This window comes from Rhinoderma darwinii, unplaced genomic scaffold (genome assembly GCF_050947455.1).
Source record: "Rhinoderma darwinii isolate aRhiDar2 unplaced genomic scaffold, aRhiDar2.hap1 Scaffold_1055, whole genome shotgun sequence".
NCBI classification, from domain to species: Eukaryota; Metazoa; Chordata; class Amphibia; order Anura; family Rhinodermatidae; genus Rhinoderma; species Rhinoderma darwinii.
Window position 1 is genome coordinate 70,219 of NW_027461940.1, and position 13,419 is coordinate 83,637.

The 13,419-nt window shown below is 40.5% G+C and overlaps 1 protein-coding gene across 1 annotated transcript in view; it reads right to left on the reverse strand.

The window, feature by feature from the left end:
- LOC142698912 (uncharacterized) overlaps positions 1 to 13,419 on the reverse strand; it is a 37,479-nt gene that overhangs the window by 15,048 nt on the left and 9,012 nt on the right. Inside the window, exons 2-3 of the mRNA XM_075847935.1 lie at positions 5,038 to 5,135; positions 1,770 to 1,848 (exon numbers count right to left, since the gene is read on the reverse strand). Coding sequence (XP_075704050.1) covers positions 1,770 to 1,848; positions 5,038 to 5,135 — 177 coding nt within the window. The remainder of the gene's footprint in view (positions 1 to 1,769; positions 1,849 to 5,037; positions 5,136 to 13,419) is intronic.

Here is a 13,419-nt window from a genome sequence, read left to right on the forward strand (position 1 = left end):
CAACAAAACATCGCCATCGCAGCGTATACCCTCCAGTCTTCTCAGTACATCCATGGTGTCCCTCACGTATGATGGCAGGGACACCACGAACGGCCTGAGGACCTGGTCCAGGTACAAACTCGCATTCTGCGTAAGGCTGTCAATCCCCGATACAATGGGGCGACCTTTCAAGGGATTCACCCCCTTGTGTATCTTGGGCAGGCTATAAAATGTTGCCATTTGAGGGTGCTCCTTAAGTATAAAATTCATCTCTCTGTCATTAATGAGATTGGCTGATTTCGCTGGACCAAGGATGTTCAAAAGTTTACCTTTAAAGTTTGCAGTAGGATTGCTGGTAAGTACCCCATAACAATTGCGATCATCAAGGATGTCATGGCACATCTTTCTATATTGTGGTCGATTCATCACCACAATATTCCCCCCTTTGTCAGAGGGTTTTATAATGATATTATCATCTCTTTCTAGAGATAGTAGGCCAGCCATCTCATTGCTAGAAATGTTAGAACAGTGTTCTCTTTGGTTGATCAATTTTAGCTGATCCTCAACCACCTTCACAAAGACATCAAATCGGTGTGTTGTCACTTAGGGGTGCATATTTTGTAGATGGAACCCGTAATTCGGTAAATGGGCCCTTGCCCTCCTCCCTGTGACCCTCCTCCCACAAACCCTCCAATAGTCTAAAATGTGGGAGATCTTCCTCCATGATGCCCAGCTCAAGACATTGTCGTTTATTATGCATTTTAAAAAACTTTTTCCATTTCAATTTTCTAGCAAAAAGATTCAAGTCCTTGACCCAAGTAAAGGGAGCGACCATGTATGGGAGTTTCTCCTCTGCCGGGCATCCTCCGTTTTTGGGAGGATGCTCGTATAGGACTGCTATGCAGAATCCTTGGGATAATGGGCTATATCCATCCTCTATCTGAGTCTGATCCCTGGCTAGTAGGGTAACGATAAGTTGCTAGGCAACTATGGAATTACTGGGGGTCAGTCTCCTCTTGACGACTCCCGTGATACATATCTCTTCCACCTCACACTGCCCCGCTTGTTTGGGGACGGTGCTATGTGTGATAGGAGGGACATTCGTTCTTGATCCATTCCTTGTTTTTTGATGTTGACAGCAGTTTAGGAGCCGCGTCTAGCGTCCCCTAAGTAACTATGGACGCTTGTCGTCCAGATACCCTCATTGGTCGTCTGTATCGTGAGGCGCCGCCTCCGGCACGTCACAATGTGCGTGTTACATGCGGATTGGCGGGTGCCCCGGTGACGATTGGAATGAGGGCGGGCTCTCAATCGTATAAGCCTGCAGCTTCCCGGGCGCGTGTGCGGTCATTGTATCAGAGCCGTTCACGCGTCTGGAGGCTAAAATCTGCACATATACAGTGCTATCCAGCTTTTTGAAATCTAACAATTCTAATTGAACTTGCTATCTAGTAATCCCTGATGAGGCATCACTCTTGATGTGTTGCTGAAACGCGTTGGATCTGGATAGATTGTTATCTATTGGCAAGGGTGTAGCGAAATACTATACAATAAGCAGGGAGGGTGGTCCTGGAGTGTTTGAGAAACTTCGTTCACTCTGGTACACCTCTACTGTCGCCAATCACTTGCTTTTGCCTGTTTCTGGAATAATGGCTGGTTGAGCCATATCTTTTATCAATTTAATAATAAAATTTATTTTTAATCGTTCTATCAGGCAGTGAATAGTATCTAGGTGACCCTCAAAACAGGTTTGTCTTTACAACGAATGAAAGTCCCCCCCCCCCTCTTACACTGCTGATCAGCCATTACATCCGTCTCCTCTTGTGCTTCATCTTTAACTTCAACCTTAATATGAATCAGATCTTCACCCTAAACAGACAAAAAAGAAAAAATGTAAAATGAAACTGGGTTCAATGACTTTATAGCAGAGTTGTAGTTTGGTTCTCCAGCACACGGGGCAAAGATTCAGTTTGCCCCCCCCGCCCCCAACATCTCTTTCTACCTCGCCATCATTGCTTTCTCTACCAATCAATGAGGTGTCATTTATATAAGTAACTCGAGTATTTTACATCGTACATTTTACAAGCGATATAAATTCTAGAAGGGAGTTACCAGAACAATAAATGAAAATAGAATAATTTAAAGAGGTCAGTGCCGGACTACAACAGATTGTATAACGGAGGCTAATGAGACTACATGGTGACATAATGAACAGCCTTCTCTCGTAGATAGTGTCACCCACCCCTGTAGTTACAAGGTTCGGATAGACTTAGGTAATGGTGTGGGTGCATTAGTAGGGGGCTAACCCGATCCAATAGAGAAAAAGTACTATGCACACCAATATGGAGTTATTTATCCAAACAAATAATTTATTTATTTATAGCCAGTGACAGTGCGACGTTTCGGTCAATACCATGACCTTCCTCAGGCACTATAGAATTAACAAAATTTATAGAAGTATAGATTCCGTAATAAGTGGTACAGAATGTCATCAGTAACAATAAAATCAATTATGTACAGATCACAGATGTATATAAATCTTCATATGAAGCAATATCAGTAGTAAGTGAGTACTGTAAGATCTATGTGACACAGGTTACTGTAGTTCAAACAAATAATGAAAACAAGAAAGAAAAAAGTAACGTTTTCACTGAGTAAAACACACATTGTAGATTTTCAGCTATGCATAGAACAGTGCGTTTTGTACAGAAAAAAAATCTTACATTGCAAGGAGAGGTTGCCGGTCATCAGACAAGACATAAATGTTCAATAACAAAATGCTGGTGGTAAATGTGTAATAATTAGCAATGTATAGTAATCATCTGAAAAGGTGGAAAAGGAAAATACAGGCAGACCAAGAGATATATAGACCAGTATATATAGTTGACAAGTAACAGTGGATGGATCTAGGTATAGAAAGTCTGGTCCATAGTATAGAGATGTGTTATCAAATGAACCACATAATTATGTATAGGGAATTTACCTTTCGTCAATGCTTTATCCTGCGTGGATGGCGCTGTAAGCTTGGCGGGTAACCGCTATAGTGTGGCGCTACAGGAATGTCAGAAAACCCCTCTGTTATGTATCCAGCTGTGCAGTCACATGGCGTGCTTGGAACGCACATGTGAAACGCACCATGACCGGATGTTGTCTTTCAGACCGGAAGTTGTCATAGCTATATGCAACGTGCTGCTCGTAGCCTGTGTGTGTACACATGGCTAATTTTCATATTGCCTAAGTTAGAACGGGGAGAAGAAAACCACAGTGCTGGGAGTACCAGCTGACTAGAAGGTAAGACAAATTAATGTCAGTTCAAACATGTTGTTGCTAAATGTTTGTTTGTGTAGTAGAGAGATAATAGTGCAGGAGTGAGTGCATGGAAGTATTAGATCTATTCAGAGATGATTGGAGGGATATAGAATCGGACTGTACGTCATCTAGGAGGAACCATGTCAGGTTGAAAGGATACATGGGTATGTAGTGTATTTTTCTTCCAGAGAAACCTTGAACAATGATTTTAAGTCTGCAAAAAAATTCTAGCTATATCATCTATACTAACTACTACCAATTTTTTTGCAGACTTAAAAATAATTAAGTGGTTCATTTGATAACACATCTCTACATCTCTATACTATCAACCAGACTTTCTATACCTAGATCCATCCACTGTTACTTGTCCACTATATATACTGGTCTATATATCTCTTAGTTTGCCTGTATTTTCCTTTACCACCTTTTCAGATGATTACTATACACATCTACAATGTGTGTTTTACTCAGTGAAAACTTTTTCTTTCTTTCTTTCTTTCTTTCTTGTTTTCATTATTTGTTTGAACTACAGTAACCTGTGTCACATAGATCTTACAGTACTCACTTACTACTGATATTGCTTCATATGAAGATTTATATACATCTGTGATCTGTACATAATTGATTTTATTGTTACTGAGGACATTCTGTACCACTTATTACGGAATCTATACTTATATAAATGTTGTTAATTCTATAGTTCCTGAGGAAGGTCATGGTATTGACCAAAGTGTCGCACTGTCACTGGCTATAAATAAATAATTTGTTTGGATAAATAACTCCATATTGGTGTGCATAGTACTTTATTTCTACCCCCCCCTGTAGATACTGCCACACCCCCCCTTGTAGATACTGCTATAAAAACAGCCCCTACTTGCAGATCCTACCACACCGCTCCCCTTGTAGATACTGCCAGACACCCCTAGTAGATAGTACTACACCCCCCTTGTAGATAGTGCCAAACACCCCCCCTGTAGATAATGCCACACCCCCGTTGTAGATACTGCCACACAGCCTCCCTTGTAGATACTGCCACACAGCTCCTCTGTAGATACTGCCACACAGCTCCTCTGTAGATAATGCCACACAGCTCCTCTGTAGATAATGCCACACAGCTCCTCTGTAGATAATGCCACACTCCCCACTGTAGATAGTGCCAAACACCTCCCTTGTAGATAGTGCTATACTCCCTCCCTGTAGATAGCGCCATTGGGGCTCCCTTTAGTAGTGGAATCCCTGCTCTGTCTGGAGGAGCCCCTGACGTCACTGTCCATATATGGATAGTGACGTCAGGGGCTTCTCCAAGAGCGGAATCCTTGGCCAGAGTGTTTTCAACGATCTGGCCGGGGTTTTTACTCCAGGAGGAGTCCCTAATGTCACTGTCCATATATGGACAGGGGTGTCAGGGGCTCCCTTTAGGAGCGGAATACCTGGCCAAAGCATCGGCAACTCTCTGGCCAGGAATTCCGCTCCAGGAGTAGTGAATGGCAGAGCAGGGATAGATTCCTGCTCTGCCATAATATTCAATTGTATCTGCGCCCTGAGGACGCAGATACAATTGAACATGGCAGTTGCCGGGACACGTCTCGGTAAATCTGGGACTCTCCCGGCAAATTCAGGATTGATGGCAACTATGCCCGTGCTGCCCAGCCCGGCGCCCCCCTACCTTCTTTCCTATTTGTGCCCAGGGCACATGCCCCCCCCCGCAGCTTTATAGATATATTTTAAAGAAAGCTTAGCGCCATCTACCTGATGATTCTCTGGGGCATTGTGACTTTCCTCTGGACAGTCCTGGGAATACAGAGGACAGGGACATCTCTCTGGTGGATTTCTTCTACTGGATTCATCTGTTGGAAACACACAGTGACTGAATACATGACTACTGTATATCTGTCTATATATCACACACTTCCCTCTACATCTGCAATTCCATGTTTAAATAATCAAAGTCTAAAAGGTCGCGTCCTGAGAATTGCAGATACAGTTTAAAGGATATTTGCAGAGGATATTTATTAAGAGCTCCCTGCCAACCAAAGAAAAAAGTGCCCTGGTACGCCATGGAACAATGACACCTCTGCTTATTAGGGAATTCTATATTTCAAGAGAGGGAACCCACAGTGAAGACACTTATCTTTTATTAGTCACACAAAGTACCTGTATTAAGGAAAACAACTACTCCAAGTTTTCTCTCCACAAGGGATGGGAAACCACTGAGGTGTTGGAGGAAGCTCTACGGTTTTATAACACCAAGTTTCCTTTTACCTGGTGCGGTTATGAAGAATGAGAAAATAAAAATATATGATTACATTTAGTTAAAGAGGCTCTGTCACCAGAATTTGCAACCCCTATCTGCTATTGCAGCAGATCGGCGCTGCAATGTAGATTACAGTAACGTTTTTATTTTTTTAAAACGAGCATTTTTGGCCAAGTTATGACCATTTTTGTATTTTAGCAAATGAGGCTTGCAAAAGTCCAACTGGGCGTGTATTATGTGCGTACATCGGGGCGTTTTTACTTCTTTTACTAGCTGGGCATTCTGACGAGAAGTATCATCCACTTCTCTTCAGAACGCCCAGCTTCTGGCAGTGCAGATCTGTGACGTCACTCACTTCCTGCCCCAGGTCCTGCATCGTGTCGGCCACATCAGCACCAGAGGCTACAGTTGATTCTGCAGCAGCATCAGCGTTTGCAGGTAAATAGCTACATCGACTTACCTGCAAACGCTGATGCTGCTGCAGAATCAACTGTAGCCTCTGGTGCCGATGTGTCCTCGCTCGTCCGACACAATGCAGGACCTGTGAGTGACGTCACAGCGTGATCTCTCGAGAACACGCTGTGTCTGCACTGCCAGAATCTGGGCGTTCTGAAGAGAAGTGGATGATACTTCTCATCAGAACGCCCAGCTAGTAAAAGTATTAAAAACGCCCCGATGTACGCACATAATACACGCCCACTTGGACTTTTATTTTTAAACACACCCACTTGGACTTTTGCAAGCCTCATTTGCATAACTACAAAAATGGTCATAACTTGGCCAAAAATGCTCGTTTTTTAAAAATGAAAACGTTACTGTAATCTACATTGCAGCGCCGATCTGCTGCAATAGCAGATAGAAGTTGCAAAATCTGGTGACAGAGCCTCTTTAATGACCAAGCTATTTTTTACGTTTTTCCATCGTCGCATTCCAAGAGCTATAACTTTTTTATTTTTGCGTCTACATAGCTGTATAAGGTCTTGTTTTTTGCGGGACAAGTTGTATTTTTTAATAGCACCATTTTGAGGTACATATTATTTATTGATTAACATTATTTAACTTTTTTTTGGGTGGGAATAGAAAAAAAAACAAAAACGGAAATTTTGCCACTCTTTTTTGCGTCCTAAATCTACGCCGTTTACCGTAGATTTTGTATGTTTTACTACTTTTACACAGTAAAAACGCTTTTTTTTCAAAATTATTTGGTTTTGTGTCTCCATATTTGAAGAGCTGTAACGTTTTTATTTTTTCGCCGATGCAGTTGTATGAGGGCTTTTTTTGCGGGAAGACTTGTAGTTTTTATTGGTAACATTTTGGAGTAGATGCGACTTTTTGATCACTTTTTAATCACATTTTTTTAAAGTCGGGATTCACAGAAAAAATCGTTTTTTATTACATTTTTTACGGCGTTCACCGTGCGGATTAAGTAATGTAATAGCTTTATAGTCGGGGTCGTTATGGACGCGGCGATACCAAATATGCGTAACTTTTTTACTTTATTTTGTTTTTTGTAAGAGGAAAAAGTGGGTTTTTCATTTTTTTTTTTTCAGTAACTTTATTAAACTTTTTTGAAACTTTTTTACTAGTCTCACTACGGGACTTTAATATGCGATCATCCGATCGCTATTATAATACACTGCAATACTTTTCATGATCTAGCAGGCATTCGCTACAGGCAGACCTGGGGGCCTTTATTAGGCCCCCGGCTGCCGTTGGAGACAGACACTCGGCGATCTTATCGCCGGGTGTCAGTGGGTTGAGAGGGAGCTCCCTCCCTCTCTCCAAAAACCACTCAGATGCGGTGCACGCTATTGCGCACCGCTTCTGAAGGGTTAAACGGGTGAGATCGATACTAATATCGATCTCACCCAACAGAGCAGGGACGCCCCCAACCCTCAGCTGCCTCTGGCAGCTGAGAGCAGGGAGATATGACAGCTCCCTGCTCTTTTTACTTTATTCTGATGCAGTGCCGTAAAAAGGAATATGCATCAGAATAAAGCCCGTTAGTGGCCGCCGTGAAAAGGCGTATTGGCGGTCACCAACGGGTTAAATGAAGACGATTCACACTGTTCTCCTCAATATATACAATAATCAGCCATAACATTAAAACCACTGACAGGTAAAGTGAAGCACATTGATGATCTTGTGACAATGGCGCCTGACAAGGGAGGAGATATTTGGCAGAAAATTAACAGTTTTAAAAGTTAATGTGTTGGAAACATGGGGAGGCAAAAGAATCTGGGCGACTTTGACAAGAGCCAAATTGTGATGGCTAGACGACTGGGTCAGAGCATCTCCAAAATGGAAGGTCTTGTGGGGTGTTCCTAGTATGCAGTGGTTAGTACCTATCAAAAGTGGTCCAAGAAAGGACAACTGGTGACACGGTCATTGATCTGCGTGGGGAAGAAAGGCCAGCCCGGCTGGTCCGGTCCCACAGGAGAACTACTGCAGAACAAACTGTTCAAAAACATAATGCTGGCTAGGATGGAAAGGTGTCGGAACACACAGAGCGGCTCTCATTGTGGCCAGCCGCGTCTACACAAGCACCATTTTGCAAAAGCGCCTCTCATTGCGTCCAGAGCATCTACACAAGCACCATTTCACAGGAACCAGCATACTACAGTGCCTGAGGAAGGTCAAGGATATGACTGATCTACCTTGAAAATTACTCCCGTTGGTGTGTATTGTACCTTCTTTATAGCATACTGGGTTGGGCCCCTACGTATGCACCCACCTGAGGACATGACAACGGTTTGAAGAACATGACAAAGAGTTCACGAACTTCATAGTGTTCAGTGCTCAAGGTGTTGACAAATTCCCCAGATTTCAATCCGATCGATCCTCTGTAGGACGCGCTGGTAAAACAAGTCCAATCCTTGGAGGACTCACAATTTACAGGACTTAAAGGATCTGCTGCTAACGTCTTGGTGCCAGATACAACAGAAATCTTCAGAGGTCTTGTGGAGTTCTATGCCTCGATGAATCAGAGCTGTTTTGTTGGCACGAAGGGGAAATACACAATATTAGGAAGGTGGTTTTAATGTCATGGCTGATGGGTGTATATCTTAGGCTCTGTTCAAAACTAGTTTTGAGCCTTCTGTCAGAGTTACACGTCAGTAGGACTCCCAACATATACCTTCCACGGAAGGCTGCAACGTATCTCACTGTATAGACTTACAATGAGACACGTTGCCTATGCAGCCCCTTTCCCCCCGCAGGCAGAGCTTCACTGAACAATACACGGTATAGGGGAAAAAGGGTGATTTTTACTACTCCCATGCGGAAGATGCAGTCAGTGTAACAGAGGTAAACAGTGATCACCGCACCTCGCCTTCACCTCTTCCATACACCTCCTTGTTCCCCATATACTATGTATAGTTCATAGAAACAATGCCTGTTATGCTGTATGTATTGTCGTTTGTTCCCCTCTTGCAGCCACCTCATTCGGGGAGTATGTATTGTGCCCAGCTATGAGGTACAGGCCGGAAGTGGGGAGTGTTCTTGTCTGCAGCACGAGCACACCTAGGTGGACATGACTAAGCATGAGTCGGGGGCACGATATATACTGCTGTGCTGGTGTGGCGAGGAGAAAGGGATCACATCCACCATGCACACTGCAGGCTCTATTGCCTCTGTTCTAGAGAAGGTTATTCAAGGAGCAAGCTCAGGTCAAGCCTATCCCTCTTCCGATCCTTGGAGGCAGAGATACACAGTATTGCAAGGATTGAGTTCTCCCAGGGAAGCTGCAGTGAGAACTGTTCAGTAAAATCACTGGATCTTCTCACCTTATCCGTTTAACAGAGTCCTGTGACGGATGGCATATAGTGCCATCTGCCAGCTATAGGCTCCCATTGCAAAAAAAGTAAATGTTTAGGGTACATGTTTTTTACTGGACCCCGCTGGAAGGAATAGTGTAGTGTACTACGCTATACTATACGAAGGATAAAAAGATGGTTCAGTGAGACTCCTCAGGTAATGGTTCACGGTTTGGCCATAAGATTTCTGATATACAAAAGTATTAAAATAATCCTATGGGCCAGTAAAATATGTGTATCAACTATGAATAGTACGGTGCCAATGTATATGGCAGATAATACAATAATGTTTATTTATCCAAATACACCCTCAAAGAGGAAGAGACAAACCTCTTTGCCAAAGGATTATCATTCTGCCCAACGCAACAAGCAGATGAATTCCAATTATTTTTAGACCTCAATAATTTTTATTAGAAAAGTCACATTACAACGTCATTTTGCCATCGAAGCTGGGAAGCCTAAACAGATGGAAAATAGAATCAATTCAGAAGATCCCTACACACACCACGCAGTAAAGGGCAAATCAAGTTTTTATCCATTACACCACAGAGGCAATTTCCTCGAAACATTCTATACATTAGTTTCAAATGATATGAAAAACATTAATAGGAAAATAGTACCCAGTCAAAGTAATCTCAACAAAGTGGAGGAAAAAAAAAAAAATCACTGAAAGATTTGCAAAACAACAAAAACATAGTAATAAAATCAGCAGATAAGGGAGGAGGAATTGTGATACAAGACCGAGAGGTTTATGTTCAAGAAGCAGATAGAATACTATCTGACACAAAATATTATGAAACATTAAAGTCTGATCCTACAGATCGATACGAGAAGGAATTCCTAAATCTAATAAAAATACATTTCGAAGAAGGTATTATAAATAAAACAGAAAAATCATTTCTAACAACAACAAATCCGGAAATACTATTCTTCTATCACTTGCCCAAAATTATAATATCGGGCATAAATTCACTTACTAGCCAACTTTCACATTATATTGATTTACACCTGCAAAACCTTGTTATCAAATTACCATCCTATCTCAAAGACTCCACGAGTTTAATTAGAGATCTTCAAAAGTACAATTGAAAAGAAAACTACATCCTGATGACCCTAGACGTAACTTCTCTGTATTCCAATATAGATCATACCCTTGGAATAAAGGCGACTCAATTCTTTTTAGAAAATAACGGCATGCTACCAAAGAAACAAAATGCCTTTCTACTGAAAGGACTACATTTTATTCTCACCCACAATATCTTCAAACACAACTCAAAACTGTACAAGCATATAAGGGGCACGGCAATGGGGACACGAGTAGCCCCAAGCTACACCAATTTGTTTATGCGGCATTTTGAATCCCAAAATATAGAGAACGAGCACTTGTATAGAAACAACATAGTCTACTATCGTAGATATATTGACGATCTCTTTTTTTATATGGTCTGGTACGCATGAAGAAGCCAACTGCTTTGTAAACACTTTAAATAACAACACATGGGGAATTCAATTCACCCCGAGCATATCTAAAGAAAATATTGTATTTTTAGATCTAGAAATGAGTCATTTTATTAACAAATTTACAACAAAAACACATTTCAAGGATGTATACAAAAACAGTTTCTTGAATTTCAAAAGTGCACACTATTTAAGATGGACAACAAACATTCCACATAGCCAGTACAGAAGGATAAGAAAGAATTGTTCATCGACAGAAGCATATAAAGATCAATCAAAAATTCTCAAAGAAAGATTTGAAGAGAAAGGTTATCCTTCAAACCTCAAACACGCATTTCAGAAAAATTTAGTTACCTCCCCAGAAACATGTCTCATAGAAAAAGATCATTTAATAACACAATAAAGGAGCCCCGATGAAGGACTATTCCAGCAATTTCATAACAATTTATAATTATGATCACAACATCATTCGAGGTTCTTTACAAAAACACTGGGGTATCCTCCAAAGTGACCTAATTTTGAATAAGATCATTCCTTCAAATGCAGGCATAACATTTCGTCGAGGGAGAACGATCAAAAATATATTGGCACCGAGTAGATTGAGGACAAAAACCTCCAACTCCATCTCTAGCCATCTTCCGAAACCCACAGGTATTTTCAAATGTGGAAAAAGAAACGGCTTATGTTGTTTAAGTATAAATGCAGGAAAAAAAGAAGTTATGTCTAATGTAACAAAAGAAAAACATTCCAAACTGATACTTTTATGAACTGTGTAACCGATCATGTAATATATATATGATTGAATGTGAATGTGGACTACAATATATTGTCAGAACTAAACAGACACTGAGAAGTAGATTGAATGGTCACCGTTTTAATACCAAAAACGGATTTCTGAAACACAGCCTATCGAGACATTTGCTACAAAACCATAAATCAAAGTTCAATATCATAAAAATTTCTCCAGTCGAACAAATAAATTCAAAAATAAATAATAGAATTTCTACTTTGAACAAACGTGAATCCTTTTGGATCTTCAAATTTGAATCTCTGAGTCCAAATGGACTCAACGAGAAAATAGATTCAGTCTAAATTAATATAGTAAAATAAAGAAAATTAACTAAAAAATGGAAGATCTGAACAAAAACAATCTGAACCTACGAATTGTTCAAAATAAAGCAAAAATTATAGACTGATACACAAATTACCAGTGACACAAGTACCGTCTCTTAAAGAAAACAATGTAATAATATTCATCTAATATATCCCCAATGGAGGGTAAATCTAACTAAACTAACCACTAGAGACAAATTATGAAACCAGATACAGAATCTCTAATCAAAAATACCTTTTCCGACGTGCAGTCAAATGCCGGAGCAATATTTCCGGCGATTTAAAACCTATGAAGGTGAACCTGTCAAGGTTAGAGTTCGTTGTGGGAGTTTCATTACAGGTACGTATGCATTGTTTTTCTTTCTTTTTTGTATTATGAAGTTTCTATGTTTAATACTTCATTTTATTTCGTTTAGTTTCGTTTTAAACCTGTGCTGATGCCGATGATGGTGTTCAATTAGCAGTATTTGTTTAGATACCTTTTCCGACGTGAAGTCAAATGCCGGAGCTATATTTCCGGCGATTTAAAACCTATGAAGGTGAACCAGCAAGATTAAATGACAGTTGCGATCCCAATAGCGACATAAAAATGTAATCTATCGCAACATAAAATACAGAGATTACACAATATAAAATCACATGATAGAAATGAGATACCAACTGAGAAGAAATACGTACATTTTTGCAGACATCTAGCCATTTCCGTATTTACATACATTTTTATTTAAAAAAAAAAAAAGCATTATTATTTATCTAAACAAATACTGCTAATTGAACACCATCATCGGCATCAGCACAGGTTTAAAACTAAACTAAACGAAATAAAATGAAGTATTAAACATAGAAACTTCATAATACAAAAAAGAAAAAAAAAACAATATACCTGTAATGAAACTCCCACAACGAACTCTAACCTTGACAGGTTGATCTGGACGTGAACCACATGACATGGTTATTTAAGATGATGCTTGCTTTAAATTTTAGATGCCTGACGAAGACCTCGGTACGAGGTTGAAACGAGTTGCAGCAAATTCTTTTACTATATTTATAACTTGTTCTCCAATAATCCTTTTAGTCCATACTAATGACTCAGTGGAATCAGCAAACTACTCACACTAGAGCGCCCGGTGAAAGGAGCATTTTTCTTCCAACGTTTCTTCATTCAAAAAGACCACGAGAAAGAGGCTCCAGTGTCGGAGACATCCATCGTGGTTCAGCTCCAGAGGCTAGCACAGTGTGAACGAGATCAAAAGGTGGAAAAGCACCTGACAAGCAACAAAGTAAAGTTGTGCTGACAATCTTGCACAACTTAATCAGGTAAGTCCTACCAAATCACCCCCTGACCTTTTTACCCACCATATCTGTACTTTATCACCTTAGAGGAGCGCCGTCTCTCTCCCTCTTTTTTTTGTTTATCAAGCAATAATGTTAGTAGAAGAGAAGAATTTCTCCTTGTTGTTTACTAAACCTTTTTTTATGAAGAGTGATAGA